Source organism: Acanthopagrus latus, chromosome 9 (genome assembly GCF_904848185.1).
Source record: "Acanthopagrus latus isolate v.2019 chromosome 9, fAcaLat1.1, whole genome shotgun sequence".
NCBI lineage: Eukaryota > Metazoa > Chordata > Actinopteri > Spariformes > Sparidae > Acanthopagrus > Acanthopagrus latus.
In genome coordinates, this window is record NC_051047.1 from 26,231,354 (window position 1) to 26,252,949 (window position 21,596).

Sequence of the window (21,596 nt, forward strand, 5' to 3'; positions counted from 1 at the left end):
TGATTTTTGTAGCTTTTCTAAAACTTTTAATTTAATCCTGATGCCTCGATGTGACCCACATAAAGACCATCAGTAAGATATTTGGCTATTTTTTTATGCTTATTATAATTATTTAAATGTCTGTCAATGGGTCAGATTTCCCCCAAAAATCAAAACATTACTAGAAAATTATTCAACTTGAGCTCAACAAAATTGCTGTTACAGTGTAACCAAATCTGTTAGCTGTGGCTACGTGCATTAGCGACACTAAAACAAGGTTTACTTCGTTTCCCTGCTGTCAAATTAAAAACTTGTTTCACTGGGTTTCACACATAAATAAAAGAATTCTGCTGAAAAAAAAAAAAAAACTTTTTTAACATTTGAAAAAAAAATTTTTCCTTTATCCTTAAAAACTTTTTTCACTCTATTTCTCGCATTAAAAAAAAAATCTGCTGAAAAAAATCTTTAAAGACCATCAGAGAAGTTTTTTTTTATTATTATTTGAGAAGCCAAGTTAAACACTCAGCTCTTCAGCAAATAAGGATTTTTTTCCAGTAGAATATTTTTCATTTGAGAAAAAAAAAAAAAAATCTCTAAAAAAAAAAAATTCTCCTAAAAATACTTTTCACTTGGTTTCACACGAGAGGAAATTCTGACTTTCTCACTTGATTTTTTTCTTTTTTTCATGTGAGAAAAAGTTCTAAAAACATTTTTCACTCGGTTCAGAAATGAAAAAAAAAATCATCTTTCACAGCCTCAGGTAGATAAATTACCTCACTGCTACGAATTCTGCAAAACTATGTCGATTCTTTCTGTCGCTCGCTTCCACAACAAATGCTAACAAGATCAAGATTTTAAGTAAGTTGTCATCCTGTTTTCATCCACAGGGGGCGCCAGAATCAACACAATGAAACTTCCTTGTAGCTGCTTTAAAGTAACGACTAAATGGCAGCTAACAGAGTCGTGTAGGGGTGACGTATTTGTGGAGGCAAAACAGGAAGTTAGGTTTTGTTCAGCAAAAAAAAATAATCATAAATTAAATCTCTAGCAGTAATAAGCTAACATTAAAACCCAAAACAAGCCAGCTGGTGTCAATGAAGGGTGACTTCTACAGGATGAAAACACCTTCTCTTTGTCTCTTTTAGTGTTTTTATCTTCCTGCCTCACGTCCTCAGTTAGTCAGCAGCCTTGTATAAACGGTGCGTCCTATTCATCAGTCTGAGGCTCCGTCAGCCTTCAGACAGGATGAACTCCCACATACTGTAGGCAGTAAACACTGAGAACACAGTCTGAGTGTTTCGCTCCACGTCGCTGATATATAAAAAAATAAAAAAAAAAACCTTTATGGCTCCATTTACTCTTCAAACAAACGCCGGCCAGCAGTCGCCTCTAAAGGTCCTTTTGTTTGTCTTTTATGATGCTGAACTTTTTAACGCTCTCGTACAGGACGCAGCACATCCTCCTGTCCTGTTCGACGGGTGTTTAAAATAAATATTTGTAAAGATTTATTGGCATCATCAGGTTTTACACATTCTGTATGTACAGGTCACATGTTAAATTGATTATTGTACGAGAGGTTATTTTATGATGAAATATTCACAGGTCAACAGGTCTCGTCTAATAATCGTCCTATTTGTCACTAATTTGGCAGCAGACAGCTGAAACAGAAGTCAGTCGGAGGAAATGATCAATAACTAATTTAATAATAAGTGTTTAATCATTTTAGCAGTTTTTCAGACACAAATGTCAAACATTTGCTGGTTCAAGCGTCTTAAATGTGAGGATTTGCTGATTTTCTGAGTCTTTTCGAGTCGTTTGATGTTTGGATATTTTTCTGAATTTCTGAACGATTAAATGACTTTTAATTTTATAACATAAGTTCAACATGAAGTTTATCATTTAATGCAAAGAATTTCTTTCACATTGAGTCGATGTGAATTAATTTAGAAAACTCCTCAGATTATGTTTAAGTTCAGTTCTTCAAGTATCATACAGAAAAGTAATGTATTACATGTACCTTTTTTAAATAAGCTTTTTGAGACTTTGAACAAATAAACAGTAATATATTTTTCTAAAAATCTGAAGTTAGAGGTTATTTGTCTGGTTGTCTTGCTGACAGGCGCAATATTTGAAGTACATGTAGAGGAAACTAAAGACTGGCCGGTTCAGTTGTCACATGTTTGTTCTGGCTGCCAAATAATTCTTCAACAAATAAAAATTTAGATAAATCAGCTATTAGTGTCAATCTGTTGATTGATCAAAACAACCTTTACCTGTCTGTGATTGTTCAACAAACATTTTTTCTGATATTTTATTGGCAAAACTATAAAAATTTCAAAAAGTTTGGACTCCAAGAACTTAAAGAAAAACAGAGTGTGATCATTTGCCAATCACAAAGACAATTTGTTAATGTTTTACCTCATACACTTGTTTGGTTTTTGCAAATGATTCTCTACTGTGTTTATTAGTTTTACACAGAATTGAGAATGAAAAACGATGATTAGTTTTACCAAAGGGCAAAATAACCTTTCAAAACTTCACACCTCGGGGAATCAATCCCTTTTTTTAACGATCACAGAGAGAGAGTTGGATGAGTCGCATCTCTCATCTCTGTCCAAACACCTGCTGCTTTCATATAATTTAAAATGGGTGACCTTTAAAAAGTCCATAAGGAAGCACTGGCAGCCCTGTGGAAGACACAGATGTTTGGATGAGGACGTCACACTGGATCAGATTTTTAACTCTTTACTTTCAGACGACCTGATGATGTTTTGTGAACACAGATGACACCAAAAGAAACTTTTTCTCAGTGATTAGACATCAGCTGTTATGGCAACATCTTTAATGTATGGCCCAAAAATAAGAAACACAGATTTCCATCACCCGGTCATTGAAATCAACATGTAAAAATAAAATCATCCTCCAGCAACTGTAAAGAAAATGTGCACCTTTAATTGCTTGAACTGATAAAACTATCACATTCTTGTCACACTGCCGTCAGTTCTTTCTTGTGCTATTGAAACAGGCCCTTCAAGGTTATTTTTTATCTTATTTTCTTAATCCCAACATTCACAGAAAAACTGTTTTTCAATCCAACAGTGACATTTATCCTTTCATCTGAAGCAAAAACAAACGGCGTCAGATTACGAATCAGGAGGACGGCGTCATCGCTCTAATCTTTTATGGGTTGTCCACAACATGTTCGGAGGGAAAGAGATTAGTGCAACTTGTGTTTTTATTTTATTTTATTTTTTTCTTTAATGTGATGCTTTTAATAGCACACAGAGAATTTCAACCTCACCAAAACACTGCAGTTTGTAAACAGAGGCTTTAAAATAACCATTAAAAAGCTGCAATATGTAAGAATTTGTTATCTGTCGTAATCATACTCCGAACCAACAGGGGGCAGCACATCAACAGAGTAACTGCTAACAGCTGCTAACTGTAGCTGCTGTTAGCGGTCGTATTAGCTGTATTAGCTTCGGGGGAGTTTCAATGTTGTTTACTTCCAGATTATATATTTGGGGGCTAGCTGGTTAGCATGCTAACTTCAACAGAGCTAACGTCAAAACAGTTCTTCACATTCTGTTGATAACTGAAGTTCATCTTTGAATGTTTTGAAACTAAAAGTCTTACATACTGCACCTTCAAAAGAAATTTGTCCCTCACAATTCACTGCCATTCATACTTTCTTTTTCTGAAATAAGGTCCCGCGGTGGTTCACCAGAAGTAGCTTGACTTCACCTGTCTGCACCTTCCAGGTTAACGTCAGATGATTCGTCAGAGAGTGAGGAAGGAAGTCGGCCGGTGTGACAATGACATTACCTCGTTTGTCAACGCTTAGATTTTCATCGGCAATGGTGTTTTGTTTTTTGTTTTTTTTAACAATGAAGACAACAACTCCCATGATCCCACACCACTTCACTTGTCAAGCATTTTAAGGTGCGTTCAACTGCAGTCGGAACTTGGAAAATATAAAAAATAAAGACTTTCGACACGGAAAAGTTCAACGGAGTTCCCAGTCGGAGACTCAGGCGAGACCCTTTTTTTTTTCCGAGCAAATGCACTGGAGCACTTTTAGATTTGAAGTTTGGAAATACTGACTTAATAAACTCCAATTTCCGACTAGCAATGGAGCGCGCCATGACATCGTTTGCTTTTCTTGTTTTGTTAGAGAGACCACCTCGTGGCCGACAGGACGTATTGTGCGTTTAAACAAGGACTTACTAACTTACTGCCTCCGTACAACTGGCAGAGAAGACCTGGGCAGAAGGCAAGTGGAGGGAACACCCTGCCACTGTTTTATATGGCTTATCAGCATGTTTTAAGTATTCTTACTGTTACTGGCTCCTGCTGTTATGTTTTGATTTAATTCATTAAATGCAACACTATTAAAAGCTATAGTCACTGCAAATAGTTGTGTGGCAGTTTAAGTGTCCTCGTCATCAGTAGAGACAAAGCTAGCGATGTGAATTTGGGGTAAATCCCAGTGACATCAGTTAAGAGTTCCCGTGTACAAGCTACACTCCTTCCTCCACGTTCCAGTGAATGAAGACCAGACCTGTGTCACGTCGCCTCTCGTATGAGTCATCACCAGTATAAAACAAGTCAACCTAAACTGTGTTGGGCCCGTAGAAACATTCATTAAGGACTTTGGCAGGTTGCGAACCTCTACTCCAAATATATCTACTCTGTCCCCTGGTATGTATCATTGGATCAGCACCACACGAGTTCAAGAAGTCAAACATACACTGGATTGAAATGTCATGGGTTTACAGGTTTGCATATTCACGCTGTTGTCCTCTGTCGAGCAGATGGCAGTATTTCTCAGTCAGACGTCGTACAATGACACAATTCTGACAACAACAACAACTAAAAAAGAAAAACTAGGCCTACAACATTTTTAACCAGAACCAAATGTTTGTTTGTTTTTGAACAACAGTTCTGTTGACAGAATAAATCCTTTCTGAAAAGTGTGTCAATCCGTTCTCACGGCCCGTAGAGACCAGAGTCCCCCGTGATGTCGCCAAACAGCCGCCAGAAACCAAATGTTGTCGTTCTACATTTCTGTAAAAATCACGGATACGTTTCAAATACGTACGTTTCATACATGAATCATTATTTTCAACAATACGTGTAAAATGGTGGTCAGGACGGTGGTGACGTGACAGCTGCGTGATACAGTCGGCAAGTTAGTGACTTATTCCTCAGACATGTTCCTTCTGTGTTTGTGGCAACAAAACTGGATATTTTCATGAGATGTTGAGACGTCTGCCAAGCCAGACACCACTGGTCGAGATGCCGTTTTCACATTTCTAAGCGTGAAACCACTGGATAGTTTTAAGAAGACGTCAGATAATTTTCCAGCCGTGTTAGCGACAACAAGACTGGATATTTTAGTAGGATGTCAAGAAAGCTGTCAAGCCAGATACCACTGTTCGAGATGGTGATCTAACATGTGTAAGCGTGAAACCACTGGACAGTTTTATGAAGATGTCTGATCATTTTCCAGTTCTGTTAGTGGCAACAAAACCGAACACTTTGGATCAAACATCAAGACAGCTGCCAAGCGAGAGACCACTGTCCATCACAGCATTTGCACATTTATAAGCGTGAAGCCACTGGATGTTTTTTCAGCCATGTTTGTGGCCACAGAACTGTTTTTGTTTTTGTTATTTTCAGGAAATATTCTTGCAGTGTCTGTGGCAACAAAGACTGTTTGACACAGTGTTTCATCATTTGTAAGCATGAAACCACTGGACATTTTAAATGAGACGTCGGAAAATACCACAGCCGTGATTTTTGATGAGATGTTGGGACATATTTGACATTTATTTTTTGTTTTTATTGGCAACAAAACCAAATATTTTTGATTATATGTCCAGCCAGCTGCCAAGCGAGAAACCACTGACTGACACGTGTTTCAACAACTGTAAGAGTGAAACCACTGGATGTTTTTTAAGGATGCTTTGGGACTTTTTCCAGACATATTTGTGGCAAAAAACCTAAAGTGTTTTAACCTAATTACACTATAAACCTGAGACTGTACTGAACCTAAAGAAACATAAAGCAATGTAAAGTTTTAACATATCCGTGATTTGCAGAAACGTAAACACTTTCAACATTTATTCTGGCGACTGATCTGGGATCTGATGAAGTCACCAAACTGTGTTTAAATATCCTGGAGCGCAGGAAACACACAATTTGTGATTTCCTGGACCCATTTTGAGGACCCTGCCTGCTGGATGCAGGGCTGCGGTCCAGGCTGCCTAATGGTGGTGAGATGAGCGGAGCTGGGGAAGATGCTCCTCATGGCGGCTCAGCCACAGGATCTCCAGGGAGGCCATTAAAAGAGAACTTCAGCCCGAGGAGCCTTTTGTCAGACCAGAAGGAGCCGGACAGCTGGGTGTGTTTCTGACCTGATGACACTGGAGTGAGCCTTCACCAAAAGAAGGGATCTATTAATAACTTCCTCCGTACGAGGAAAGAATCTTGGCCCTGGGACAGCATCAATGGATCGGGTAGACTTTCACTGGCAGGACCGTTTTGATTCCCGGCAATATCTGATAGGATTTCTCGCTTTGCGTAACAAGTCCCGCCGCAGGGAGCCAACACCAACTGCAAGAGGGGACAAATAAGGTCTGAGAAAGACGATATCCAACTGAAGACTTTCTGCCTCAGCGAGGCTGCGGCTTTGATGCAGATAATCACAGAAACGTGGACGGGATCAGGGTGCTTTGGTTGCTTTGGAGGAGGGTTTTTTTTTTTTTTTTTTTTAGGCTCAATCCAAGTATAATCCAATCCAAAAAGTAGGTCAAAAACTGAATTACTGACAGCTCATTCATGTTCCCGCTCACAGCACGTAGATGCCGGAAGGACTCCGAGTGAAGGTGTCTGAGACTTTCATCCTTGTTTAATCACGTGTAGAAGTGTCAAGGTCAAGGCTGTCTCAGCTCTCCGGCTTTCTGCTGCTTCCCCCCCGCCCCCGTGTCATGGCACGTCACATTCGATGTAGGGGATGTCGCTGTAGCGGCGGTCTACCTCCACCCACTGCTGCACGGCCCGGACCACGATCTCCTCGGAGAGCTTCTGGGCGTACTCCAGCAGCACCGGGTTGACCTGCGGGGAGTTCTCCGGCGAGCCCACCTCCGACTGAACCAAGTAGGCCTTCTCGCCCCTCGATGCCTTGACCTTACCCTCCATCTTCTCCGTAGAGTTCGCATTTTGGCCTGTCGGGTCGCTCTTCTTGGATTTAACGCACCCCATGCTCTGGAGGATGAATGTGCGGGTGACAGCGAGAGTCTTTGGTCAGATTTCTAACTTTTCATCTTAATTCCAGACCCAGAAGCAGCTCCTTTGCCTCCCTCTTTCGACTTCTCTCTGTGCTCCTGTCATCCACTCGCACTCTCATCCATGTCCGGGCGCCAACATGCGCGACGATCGGCGTTGCAGAGTCGAGGGTGGCGATTCAGAGGGCGACCAGCTCGGAGGCCCATCCCTGAGCGGGTCTTGAAGCGTTGAATCGGACAGCCCGGCTTCCTCGCCGACCAGAACTCATGCTTTCCTCAACTGCGGAGGGGAAAAACAGAGGGAAGATTTCAGTGACGTATCAATCAGAGGCTGCCTACAAATACCAGATGGCGGGAACGAGGAAAGGGATTGTTCACAGCTTGACCCGGGTCGAGGCCTCACCTCTGGCTCTGCAGGGTCATCTTTAAACACCTTCAAATACGCTGCTCACCAAACCCCTCCCGCCATCTCCCTCCCAGCGTTTTATGACTCAGTCCCTCGGCCTATTTTGTACCGCATGACACGGGGACGTCTGTCTCTAGCTCGAGTGTGCTGATGCTGTTCTGTTGTAAGCCCGTGTCCCCCATCTGTTCCACTAACCGAGCCCTCGCATGCCTGATTCACAGTGACAGCTCCTCTTCCAGGACTACACAAGGCCTCGGCTCACTGCAAAACATGTGCTCCATTCAAGAAATCTGCACAACACCAGGCCATGAATGATTTATGCAGAGAAGGGGAGTCTCCCTGTGAGTAAAAAATAAATAAAACAACATTTCTTTTTTTTTTTGGAGGTGGGGGGGGGAAGCATGCAGGAGTCTGAGCAGCCACCAGATCTGATTTCTATGTTAATGAGCTTAAATGATTGTGTTGCTGTGCACCAAACTGTGCGAGCATCCACTAGCTGGCAAAAAAAACAAAAAAAAACAAACACACACTGAGATTAAATCTTGATAATTATTGTGGAGGAGCTTTTGTGCAAACCTGCTCTGAGCAATACGAGATTAACATGTCAACAGAAGGATCAACATACTTTCATCAGAGTGCGGAGAAAGCCTCAGGTTTCTCTCCATTCCACCAAAAATAATAAAAATAAAAATAAAAATAAAACACCATCCAGCGTCAGGAAGGAAGAAAAACACCATCAAGGTCGTTCAAGTAAATAATAATCCCGACATCATGTGGTGTCGCGCCGGATCTTCTGCCCTCCTCTCCGGCAGCATCCGAGCGATGTGAACTTGACTCCTGATGCGTGAAAGAAACAAAATTTAATCTCCCAACTTGCTGCTGCTGCTGCTGGTTTTCAGTGTCTGCAGGATGAAGCAGCTCCGCTCCGGATTGTCAGATCATCTCTGAGAGGAGGAGGAGGAGGAGGAGAGACGGGAGGAGGCTGCCGGAGCGGACGAGCTCGGTCAGTGTTGCCGTCACGTCGGTCAGCACCGAGTGAAGCCGCTCGGCAGGGAGCGAGTCGGAGGTTCTGGTCGGACTTCAGAGCGACGACGCGCCGCCGGCGATCAGCGAGCTGCAGCGGCGCGCAGCGGAGAGAGAGTCCGGCCGCTGCGCACTGACGGCGGCGCTGCGGGCTGCTGCAACACCGCCACCTGGTGGACACACCGCAGCACTGCACCGGAAAATAATCAGATGAGATTGTTGATTTATTTGTGTTTGTTTGTTTGTGTCTGTTTGTTTTGTGGCAGTCATTGTGTTTATTATTTAACGCTTTTAAACATGAACTTTAAAATAATCTATTAAGTCTGACTTTTATGTCTTAAGATTTAAACTTATTTTTTATTTTGCTATCATAACCCTCATTTATTTCACTATATATGAAATATTTTTTTATTTATATATTATTTTTTCTTATTATTATTATTATTGTTATAATACTATATTTTTTTAACCATAAAATAATATTTTACGTGCAATATTTTATTTTATCATTATTTTTTGCCTCTTTTGATCTTTCTATTATTTTCACTTTTTTTTAATTGTTTTTACCTGTTTTTTTGGTTCAACATAAACTGAAAAACATCTATTAAATCTGACTTTTATGTCTTATATTGTGTATAGTTTTAAGGTTTAAACTTATTTTTATCTATTATAAAATTATTATTATTATTATTATTATTATTATTATTATTGTTATATTTATTACTTATTGTTTTTCTTATTATTCTTATATCTTATGAACCTCTGAATAAAATTTTACATGCAGTATTTTATCATTATTTTTATTGCTTGTTTTTTATTTTTCTATTCTTTTAACTTTTTTTATTGCAATTTAAGTGCATTTATACTCTAAACCTGTTTTTATAGCATGTTTTAATTCTCAGTTGCTTGTAAAGCACTTTTAGTTTCATTTTGATTTATCTGTAAATGAAAAACGGGAGAAAAATGATTCTTAAACTAATCATTGTGGGGGTTTTTTTAGATAATTTATTACTAATTTTTGCAACACACAGAGAACACGAGGTCGCATAATCACCTCAGAAGACAAACATGTGGCTCCTGTTTACATAAAACATAATTTCAGTTGTTAGTTATAAAACTTGCTGTATCAAAAGTAAAAGTAGTCATGACGCAGCAGAACCTGAAGCTTCTCTGTGACCTTTTTATTCAACATGAACATTATTGGATTATTTCTGTCACACGTTCATGTATTTCTCCCAATACGAGGTGTTTGTTAGCAGAAAACAACATTTGTCACTTTTTGTTGTGTAATTTTGGACAGTAAACAATCAGAACTGTACCAGGTACCAAGTTTAAACAAAGTATCTAATAATTACCTAAAACTTGGTTAATTTTGACTTGACATGAGATTTTAATTCTTTTTTTTTTTTTCCTGGTGGAAATTATCTTTAAATCAATATTACAATGAAATGTTACACTTTTCAGCCAAATAATTTCAATAAGAATTCAACAATTTGGTACAAGGTGCATGTCGACATTCAGACATTAAGTCAGTTTACAGAGGAAGTTAAAGTTGAACCATCTGATGAAACAGCTGTTAGATTTCCTGTGTTTTTGTTTTTGTCACAGAATGTGACAGAATATGATTTGCGGCCACCAGCTCAACAATATTAACTTGATATTATCTTCACTCCATCGTTTGTCCATCGTGCATCCAACACTACTATTATCACGACTTACCGGTGAGCTGGAAACAAAATAAACCAGCAGACAGCGAATTTACTGTTATCAAGTATTTTCACATGAAATATGCAAAAGTGCAGGAAAGTCAACTGCAAATAAATTGTTTCTTACAAATGTTCAGTATGTAGAAAGTAAATGCTGATGTAAAAAAAAAAAAAAAACAATATCCAACAATGTCAAATAAATGTAATAGAAAACTTAAATAAAGACATTAAAAATGAACTGGGAGAAATGGAAGTGGTAACCACAAAACATAAAACATAAAAAATATAAATATATATATTCATCATCTTGTCATGTGACTCTTCAGGAGCTCAGCCGGTCCTGGTTCATCATACAAGCCTGATGAAGTGGTTTATTTGTGTTGTTTGTGACTCTGCTTCACCTGCAGCTTGTTAGTTTCTTCCTTCTTCTTCTCCATCTTGAGGTCGTTGTACTTTTACTTGAGTGTTTGGTGCTGAGTGTTGCATCAGCGGCAGATATCTAAATTAATTCATTTTACTGGCAGCTGGATCAGATCAGATACAGAATTGATATTTTAACATGACACCTGCTGTCCTGGTGTGAGTGACGTCAGGCCGCCACACGATGGCGCCATCTTCTCACGAGCCTCAACCAGCTGACACCAACAGGAGATCTGAAGCTCTGGATTAAGGAATTTTCTTCACCTTTTCCTATTTATGTATTTATTTATTACCTATTACTGTGTATTCCTGTGCGCAAAACAGTGTGTTTCAGCTGGTAGGAGCCGATAATCAGATGAGAACACAGACTTGACTTTTGCAGGATTAAAACCTTTATTTCTTATTTTTACTCACAGATTAAATTCATTACAATCAGATAAAGAGAGTTTCATCCACTTACATTTCCTGCCATCGCACTACAGTAACGTTTCATTGTCTCATGGAGCGCGCAGTTACAACCAAATTAAAGAAAAGCAGTTTATTATTAAAGCGCATTCTTTGAAAAACTCGTGTATTCACATGCAGCTCCAGCAAGACAAGAGCTCGCCTGTGTTCGTCTCTGTCCTGGTGTTCAGTAAACAGGCCGTTGTGTTTTGGTTCGGCTCATATAACTTGAGGTTGATCAGCGTGTTACATGTAACAGCCGGTCCGCCGTGCGCCACTGCGCTCGTTGCGCAATGACTGCAAGAAAAGTGAATGTGTCCATCTGTGGACGCGCTCAGCACACGCTCACAGCCTCCATCCCTGTATGGTTAGACAACGAAAAAAAGTTTTCATGTCAGTCGGTTAAAATTCATTGTTGCCTGTCCAGCCAATCATAGTTTTTGACGACACAAAAGAGGCTAAAGTTGGAGTATAAAAAGGTGCGCGCTAATAAAGTATGATGCCTGTCAGTGTGGGACTTTAATCCAAACCCAGTCCAGCCGCGCGTCACGTCCAGCACAACCCAGCGGATCTTTTTCCTCCCAAAACCAAACTTTCACACCGTAGAGACAATGCATCCGTCTCAGATTGTGCTCTATCTTAGCTTGCTGATTGTTTTGGGTCCAGTAGTTTTGAGCGAACAAGAGACGCAGCAGCAGCAGCAGCAGCAGCAGCAGCAGCCCTCCGCCACCAGCCCAGAAGACACGGAGCTGTGCGCAACCTGCGAGGTCCGGCAGCAGATCAAAACCATGCGATTAAACGCCATAAAGTCTCAGATTCTGAGCAAACTGCGAATGAAAGAGGCTCCAAATATCAGCCGGGACATCGTGAAGCAGCTCCTGCCCAAAGCGCCGCCGCTGCAGCAGCTCCTCGACCAGTACGACGTGCTGGGAGACGACAACAGGGATGTGGTTATGGAGGAGGACGATGAGCACGCCATCACGGAGACGATTATGATGATGGCCACTGAACGTGAGTGTTTTTATTTCGCTTTGTTTGACTGATAAAAGTAGAAGCGCGCAGACGTCTCCAAAATGGGCTTTTTTTTTTTACGCACGGAGCAGAGCGCGCGGGGAGGGGACGCCAGAAACAGGCTTTAATTCTGACAACATGTAGGAACATTACAGAGATTTAAAACAGAATATTAATATGAATTTTCTCGGACTGTGTGGTGATTACGCACACGGATCTTGAGGTTTCGTGTCAGGGATTTTTTTTATGTCAGGCTGCACATTTAAATCGCACATGTTCAATAGTTCTCTCTCTCTCTCTCTCGTTCTGCAGCTGAGCCCGTCGTCCAGGTGGATGGGGAGCCGAGGTGCTGCTTCTTCTCCTTCACTCAAAAGATTCAAGCCAATCGAATAGTGCGGGCGCAGCTCTGGGTGCATCTGCGCGCGTCGGACGAGGCGACCACGGTGTTCCTGCAGATCTCCCGCCTGATGCCGGTCACGGACGGGAACGGGCACATACACATCCGCTCCCTGAAGATCGACGTGAGCGCCGGGGTCGGCTCTTGGCAGAGTATAGACGTCAAACAAGTGTTGAGCGTGTGGCTGCGGCAGCCGGAGACCAACTGGGGCATCCAGATTAACGCCTTCGATTCGAGGGGGAACGACTTGGCCGTGACCTCCGCGGAGCCTGGAGAGGACGGACTGGTGAGCTGAGACTTCATTCTCATTAAAGTGAACATACTAAGAGTGATAACAGGCAGTTTATCCCATCAGTTAACCTACAGGAGTGCGTAATGATGAGTGTAACTGAAGCATCCTTGCAAGACGATTATTTCTAAAAGTCCAGGTTTTATAAGAAAACCATGCTGGAGTCTGTTTTCTGAGGCTTTTACTTCAGCTTGTAGTGCAGAGAGGCTTTGCAGAGTCAGCAGGCGGTTAAACATTCCTGCGTCTCACTGCTGGAGAAGCGAATCAAGACTTAAGACTCTCTGAAAGCAGTTAATCAACACAGACTCCATGTAGGCGCACACCTGCATTTGGACAAACGCCCGGTTCCACAATAACCTCAAATCTTATTGCTGGATTACATAAAAGTTCACCTGCCCCACATTCCTTAAAGTATTCTGTGTGACTGTGCAAATCAGAGTAATTGCCTGCACACACACACACACACACACACACACACACGCTGCTATCAATGACAAACACTTATCGCAGGGTTCAGATGCTGGCACCGGGCTCTGGGGCAATTAGAATACCGAGACGGCGGTGGTTAACCAACCGTCACATGATTCGATTTCTTCAAAACTCAAAAAAAAGTTTCATAATATTATCGTGCCGTGTTTGAAAACCGGCTGCCAAAGGTCGAAAAAAAGACGTAAGGCTGAAGCGTTCACACGCACGTTCTGTCTGTCGTTGCAGCAACCGTTCATGGAGGTGAAGATCTCGGAGGGGCCCAGGCGTGTCCGGAGAGACTCGGGCCTGGACTGTGACGAGAACTCTCCAGAGTCCCGGTGCTGCCGCTACCCGCTCACGGTGGACTTCGAGGACTTTGGCTGGGACTGGATTATTGCCCCAAAGCGCTACAAGGCCAACTATTGCTCCGGGGAGTGTGAGTACATGCACTTGCAGAAGTACCCGCACACCCACCTGGTGAACAAAGCCAACCCCAGAGGGTCCGCGGGCCCCTGCTGTACCCCCACCAAGATGTCGCCCATCAACATGCTCTACTTTAACCGAAAGGAGCAGATCATCTACGGCAAGATCCCCTCCATGGTGGTAGACCGTTGTGGATGCTCTTGAGTCGGGAGGGAGATCTCGGCGAGGTCGGACGGCTCGGTCCGGGCCTCCAGTTTTCAGACTTTTTGACACAACCGATCCACCAGTTCCAGAGCTTCTTCCTGCAGCAACACAGTGCAATAGAAACCAGAGTAGAAGCCACAATCAAGCCCGACCTTCCCGCAGGGCAGCGCTGCTTTCACATCCGGCACAGCTCTCACCTTTTTACTTTCCTCCTGTGAAATCTTAGCTTGAAGTCAGATGGAAGCAGGAACACACACACACACACACACACACACACACACACACACACACACACACACACACACACACATGCCGGACCTTGGGAGTGAATGTAGATAGAAATTATTATCCAGAAAACTTTTCTCGTCCTTCGTCGTCTCGGTGTTCTGGGCTCTGTCCATTTATACCAAACACGCCGACAGATTATACTCGTACGCCATCTCCGATCGTAGCCAACATGCAAGCTATTACACTTTTTTCTGCTAAGCTATGTGTTTGTGATAATCATTTGTTCAAGTTATGTTTTTAAGAGTGAAACCAGGAATCCTCATGGACTTTTTGAAAGGGCTTGGGAAAAACACAGCTGGGGGACTCTTGAGCGTGGTACTTCACACTGGTGGAACATGTTTTTAGGACAACGTAGGAGTCGATGAAACGATAAAAAAAACATAATTCATAACCAGAAATCGCTACGTCAACCAATTTGGAAACTCTTAACATCTCATTTAGTTCTTCGATCAACGATACCGAGAGCTTCAGGGTTCAGGTCTTCGACGTGCCGGTCGATCATGTTCCACCAGGGTGAAGTGGCACCACTTTAGGTCCTGACAGGTCTTCATATACTCTCGCCATACATCCACGCAACAACATACCCGACGGAGGAGCGTCCTCGCTCAGTCACAACCATCACTATCCAACAAAACAAAAACAAAACAAAAAAAACAGCCTGACCTGCCCGATACACTTGAATTATTCTGATTGTAAATTCACATTACTGGACAGAAGGACTTGAACTGAAGGCACAATGAATGCAGCCTACAAATGAAAAAAAAAAAAAAAAATGTGTTTAAGACAGAGGAAACGGATTGTCGAGATGTGTGAATGTTGAGATCATGCTTAAGACTCTGTCTTACAAACAACACAGTTTGCACTATGGCACACCAATAGAAAGAATTGGTTGCTACAAAAAGTTGTAAAAACTGATTTTGATATGTTTGCTAATTTGTATTGTATACATATGCCATTGTTTCCATTAGGAGTTGCCTTTCTAAACCACTGTTGGTAAATGTATTAAAAAAAAACACAATCTAGCAAGATAAAAAGATGTAATACAGCAACTCTATATACTTGTTTTAACAAATAAAGTTTCTAGCTTGTTTGTTGAGTTCTGTTTCTTTGAGTAGTTTGTTCCTGCGTTACATTCGGACTGTGCATTTTCTGTAAATCTGAGGTTTGAGGCATTGAAAGCAAACTTGGTTCCATAAAATAAAACTAGACTACTGGGTTCTGAATCCCTCTTTCTGATTTTTGAGCCTCATTTATCAAATACTGACGCTTCGGGGTGGCGACTGACCCGACCTACGATCCCAGAGCGTCCAAAGTTGGGAAAGAAACTCAAAAATCAACCCTCACATGGAAATTTTTGGCAAGATGCCCTTCATTAGCTTGTATTCTGACAATTTCACAATCAGTCTCCACAGGTGAGGGTAATTACAGACAACCACAATCGGTAAAACTGGTCCCACAACGACTGCTGTCCTTCCTTTCTTAAGCATTTTCAGGTTGCAAGTCCGACAAGACTACAACTAAATTCCAGGAATATCTGAGGACGCAATATCTTCTTGCATTGAACAATATGAAATCAGACATCTGCAACACCTTTCAAAGAGGCCACTGCAACTATAAAACACCTTGTGGTTTCAGAGTAATGCTGAAAGAAACATTAAAATATCTACACAAAGATTCTGAGTCGACACACTTCTCTTCCTACAAAAGTCTGATATTAAATATCTACTAGTCTTTCTGCCACGAGCCAAGAAGGGAAAAGTTGTATCTCGTCATGTTAAAGTCTTGTTATATTAGTCTTAAAATAAAAAAATATCATATATTTCGACTCATTCTGCAGACTGGAACACATCCAAAGCTGATTGTTGAAGCATCTCAACCTGAAGCCGCCAATCGCAGCCCCACTTCAGTCGTCAGCAGCTGATAATCGCTGCCTCCAACTCATCAGTTTGCTGAAGACAATCTGTGAGTGTGTGGAGGAAGATAATGACAACACACACACACACACACACACACACACACACACACACTCCGTCTACCTGAGTACACCTGCACAATCACATCACCATAAACCCGTTTTTGTCTTAACCGTGATCGCGCTTCGACTTCCCAGACTTTTGCTTCTTCCCAGCGAAGGGATGTTGAAAGTATTGCAGTCTAATGAGAGGATGTGAACTCTGGTGCGCTCTGACAGCATGACCTATCCGACTGACGGCCTCATTGAGGCCCGACTTCCGCCCAGTAGAGGGCGAATTGAGCACTGCCCCCGAGAGCCACTTCCTTTCCTGCTGAGAGCTGGAAAGCTGCCACGACGATCGGCCGCAGCAGAGAGCAGACTCCGGGTAGAGTGGATCCACAGAAGTGCATTTCCCTGCGGAGGGGGAAGCTTTTTTGGATTCTAACCTGCTCTGTTTTCGCTGGTGACGGGTGATTAAGTGTCTGGAAAGATCCCGTTAACAAAGAAAAGTAAAGGTTAAGTACCAAATTCAACATGAGGACAGAATCAATTTATTATCTTTAATCTCCATCCTCACATGAGCTCCTGCAACGCGGTGCTGTTTCCATCTGCAGTTTGACACGAGCGCGAACCTTTTATGAGTCTAATACTCTCCAACAGTTTCCAGACGCTTACTTTTCGCGTTATTACTCATGACGCACGTCTTAAAAATTAGCAATTGAAGAGCGTGAAAATATCATTGCTCCCAGGTATCGTGTATAAATGTCAGTTAAATGTGTTTTCGTCACTTTTCCAGCACCAAAGTTTCCATTTTACACAAGTTGATGTTAAATGTTATGATGTATATAAATCCCCAGTAATAGTCTCACGTATATTTCTGCTTCTTCAGGTAGGAATCACGAACCAAAATAAAACATGGACTTGATGAGCATTGTTCCAGCAGCCTCGCACCAGTATGAGCTGTTCTGATTTCGGCGAGGTTTCATCGTGCCCGGGTGCATCATTTCATTCGGTTCTCTCCTGCGCTAATTGCTGCTGTTTTGCGAACGGGAGCTTGGAAACGTCTTGTCGACTGAGCATCGCTGCATCTGTCAGAGAGTCGGACCCTGGAGGACTGCATCCGCCAGCGACATTCCACCTCTGACAGGTGAGGAAGTGAGAGTGAGAACGGGAAGAAGGATGTTAGGGGGTAAAGGAGTAGTCCAAGGCAGCTGGAGACCCCGTTATTGGACAGGTTTCCTGTTGTGTAAAGTTAATAGAATCTGAATGGATAGAATCTGCATTTCTCTTCAAGTCCCCATTAATGAATGGTCACTAAATCATCCGTGATAAAGCTGATTAATAACATGAAAATTGATTCTGGCTATTTGATACTAAGGGGGAAGTAAATCACACGTTTGGACTTTGGATATCACGTCATCTGACAGTAGTTCTGGTTTTATTTTCACAGGATTATAGATTTGTGCTGCTAAAAGTATAAAAAAAAATAACCATTTATAAAACCTCTGCTACAACATCTCTTTCTAGAAAGTATACACAAACAGCACCTTCAACATTTATCACTGAGATTTACTCTCTCCAAGAATGAATGAGCGGTTATCCAGAGTAACCAGGACTTTATTTCTTGTAAGGTTGTTTAAATATCTTTTGACGGATTGTGTCCAAACTGAGCTGCAGACCAAGAAGTTTTTAAAAAAGGTGCAATATGTAGGATTGGACATCGAGCATCAATGACGTAAACACAGAGTCCTCCTCTTATGAATGTTAAAATTTTCAATGGCGTCCCGCTTGGAAGCTGTCTCAGTGTCGGTCTCGTTGCCACAAACAAGGAAACTGTGCTGATATCTCGTTAAAAACATCGAGTGGTTTCACGCTTACAAATGTTGAACGGTGGTCTTGAACAGTGGACTCTCGCTTAGCTGCCTCGTATACATGTGATCTGAATGTGACGAGACACGTGTTGTATAAATGTTGATATGATGATAAATATAAAACGTTTCTTGAAAAAGACGCAGCATGAGTACCGTAACATAACGCGGCATATGGTTTGTACCAAGGACCCATCAGGAGAGTTGGATAATAGACATCTGACTTTAACCAGTCAGATCAATGAACCAAATGAAAAAGGAGATCGCAACCAGCAGACTCAAAGCCAGTTGAGAGTAGCAAAAGCAAAAGCAACACTCATCCACAAGTCGCCATTGTTGTTTTTAAACCAACAGTTGCTTGAATTTGGACGTCAGTCGGTTGAACCACAGTGGTTCCAGTCAGACCTTGACGCCTGTCGATCCCCAGAGAAAGTGGATCCTAAAAACTGACCAAAGTCACCACAATTTATCATCTGGAAACCAGAAACTTCTGTACCAAACTTCACAGCAATCCGTCCAGTAATTAACTTTTGACCCAAAGCTAAAAATGTCGATCTCATGGAGATCCTAGAGGAGGAAAGTAAGGAGAGCGACCGACCGACTGAGCTAATGCACATTAATCTACATATTTCTGTGAGTCAGCAGAATACAAGAGACACCGGACCCATGTTTATTTTAAGACGGAGTAATGGGTCTCTAGGGCAGGTTAACGTCTGCAGGTCGAGACACCTGACAGATGATCGCAGCTTTTCAAGACAGCTATCACTTCTCGAGGCCTTTCGAGGAATGTGGGATTTATAGATGGCGATGAGCTGAACTTGAAAACTTAACCTTAGTAAAATCTTCTTTATCGATTATTCTGCTCCATGTCACGTAAACCGTCCAGAGACTAGAGTGATAATTGTCTTCCACTCTACATTTCCAGTTGTTGTATAAATGTAATTTGTCTTTAAAGCCCCCAACGTCTGGACGAAGGAGGGAGGGGTGGGGATGCTCTGTCCTGGATGTGGAGAAGGGACGACGAGTGGGGAGTGAAAAAGAGGCCACGTGCATCCAAAAAACATCTGGACCCTTAAACAGATGTGCGACACACACCATCTGGAGAAGTGTTTCTGCTGACAGATCGCTCAGTGGCAAAAGGTCTTCCTCGACGAGAACACGGTTCAAGAGTGATGACAGATCAAGTTGTCAGACCACGACAGGCCTAAAACAAATGTGCGCACAGGTTTGGATGATAACACGAAATAAATCTGAGCAGTGCTCACAGCGACGATGTGCTGGAATTACTTTACTGCACAAAAGGAAAACTGACAACCTGTTATCTTGGGTTGTGACGACCACTTTAATCAGAACGGAGACTCCAAACTTTAGCTTCCACTCCTCAAAGAATCATCGATGATCGCACACTCCTGCTCTCAACAGGCCTCAGCATCACTGCCCACCACTCAGAAACATTCAGTCACTGAGGAGGTCGGGAGTTTTACCGATAAGATATCCAGAATCTCATCTCATCTCATCTCTGTGGGACCTTATTTCAGGAAAAAAAACCTTTGTCTGGTAGTGAAAGAAGACAGACGAATCATTCTCATCCTGTTTGGATTGTGTCGTGATTCACACATATGTTTGTCAGTTTAAAAGTTAATGTTCCGAGTCAAAAAAGTCTCAGTTTGTCATCAAACTGATGAAATATAAGAGTGTGAAAATACGTAATTATAAAGACAACACAGCCAACAGTCTCGTTAGTGACGTCGTCTCACCAAAACCTTTCAGAGCTGCTCCTGAATATCAGCAGCTCACAGAACTGAAGTCGTCAATATGAACAGATTTATTGTGATTTTCATCTTTTTTAGTACCTTATCTGTGATTTGTTGGCGGCCATGTTGGTGTTTTGATCGAGACAAAAACTAGATGTTGTCTCACTTTGTTTCACACACAATGTTTTATCAGAAATAAAGTCCCATCAGAGAGCTTCGTAGGTGGGACTGAGAATGAGGATGTCGCCTCACAACACCACAGATATCACACACAACAGAGTGACACTGAAAAGATGTGTGGAAGATGTTAGTAAATTGGGAAGACATTGCTGAAACTTCGACCTCATCATTGGTTCCTTACGTGCTGCTCATGTTTCTGAAGCGGGGGGTGCCATGAGGTCTTCAAGACAACATAATTTTTATTTAAACAAGAATCCTTTCTCATTCAAATTTGTCATTTTTCCTCAAAGTGCATCATTACATCATAGACTGCTGGGAGATCATTAAATAGTTAGAGGAAGCAACCATTAGGACAAACACCAGATTTAACGTAAATCTGTTGAGTAATTTGTTAAAAACTGCATCAGAAATACACAATTTTGAGGCCCTGATGTTCAGGATGCACATTGTAATCACTTAAACAACCAGCAGAGGATGATCACCTCTGGCCAGATTGACAGGTTGCTTGCGAAAGTCCCTCTTGGGTCCACGGAAAGCAATGAAAAGCAATAAAATCAGCCAGTCTGGGACACGATAAGGGCCAGATGGCCAGCTGCTGAATGCTACCTGTCTTCACTTCCCGAGTGATTTATCCTTTCCGTCTGCACTCCGCTTGCTTTTTCACTTAGGGATGAGGAATCACTATTCCTATCCCCAAAACTGACAGTCACCTCTGGGAAGCTATCGCATGATTAATGACTTTGTAAAGCTACTGGAAGTCTGGAGACGGGACAAATTTGGTGCTCAGTCCAGATATGTTTACAAAATTCCTCACTGTCAGTGTTTGTTTGCGAGGAGGGGTTTGGTGACGAGCGAAAAACGTGGCCCGAAGCCATCCGAGGTCCGAGACAGCGAAGCATCGTCTCTCCGGGGACGGAGGGCTGACAGTGATGAAGAGTAGATGCTCCTCCGAGGAGACCGAGGGAGGGCAGATTATGGAAACCTCCTGTCTCCCGATGATACGCCTTACTCTTAACACAGACGGATGTAGAGTAGTATCAGGTATGTGTCAAGAGGCCTGGATAGATTTTGACATCTCAGAAATAACATTTATGGTACATTTTTACAGATAACTGCGCGCGATTAATTTTACAAGAAGCTCAGTTGAGTGACATTCATGCAGCAAGCAGGACTTTCTGCAGACTGTCTGAGCGCAGCCTCGAAAATTTATCGATATGGAAGGAAGTTCAACACTGAAGAAACGTTCAAATATGTTTGTTGCGTATTTATTTTGAAAAATAAGTGTTTATTTCTAGGTTTTTTTTTTTACCAAAAACACCACGTGACGTTAAAAGGCAGATATTCCTTGAAAGCAGATATTCCTCGAGCGGTTCCTCTTTACTTTAATCACCTAAAATTTACCCCACGACTTCGTACATAATTTCAAACCTTGCTGTGGGAATTGTTGACAAGTGATTAAACTTTTTTTTTTAAAAAAAAGAGCAGACTCGATG

General features: G+C 42.0%; 2 protein-coding genes across 2 annotated transcripts; one reads left to right on the forward strand and one right to left on the reverse strand.

Annotated features, from left to right (window-relative positions):
- Positions 1-2,804: 2,804 nt before the first annotated feature.
- Positions 2,805-9,064, reverse strand: LOC119026347 (small membrane A-kinase anchor protein-like). The gene is made up of 2 exons (XM_037110646.1): positions 8,300-9,064; positions 2,805-7,548 (listed from the first exon to the last, which is right to left on the reverse strand). The coding sequence occupies exon 2, from the start codon at positions 7,243-7,245 to the stop codon at positions 6,970-6,972; it is 276 nt and encodes a 91-aa protein (XP_036966541.1). The 5' UTR covers positions 7,246-7,548; positions 8,300-9,064; the 3' UTR covers positions 2,805-6,969.
- A 2,201-nt stretch (positions 9,065-11,265) lies between these two features.
- Positions 11,266-16,159, forward strand: mstnb (myostatin b). Its single transcript, XM_037110638.1, has 3 exons — positions 11,266-12,278; positions 12,591-12,961; positions 13,679-16,159. Exons 1-3 carry the CDS (start codon positions 11,879-11,881, stop codon positions 14,057-14,059), a joined length of 1,152 nt encoding a protein of 383 aa, XP_036966533.1. The 5' UTR covers positions 11,266-11,878; the 3' UTR covers positions 14,060-16,159.
- The last annotated feature ends 5,437 nt before the right edge of the window (positions 16,160-21,596 follow it).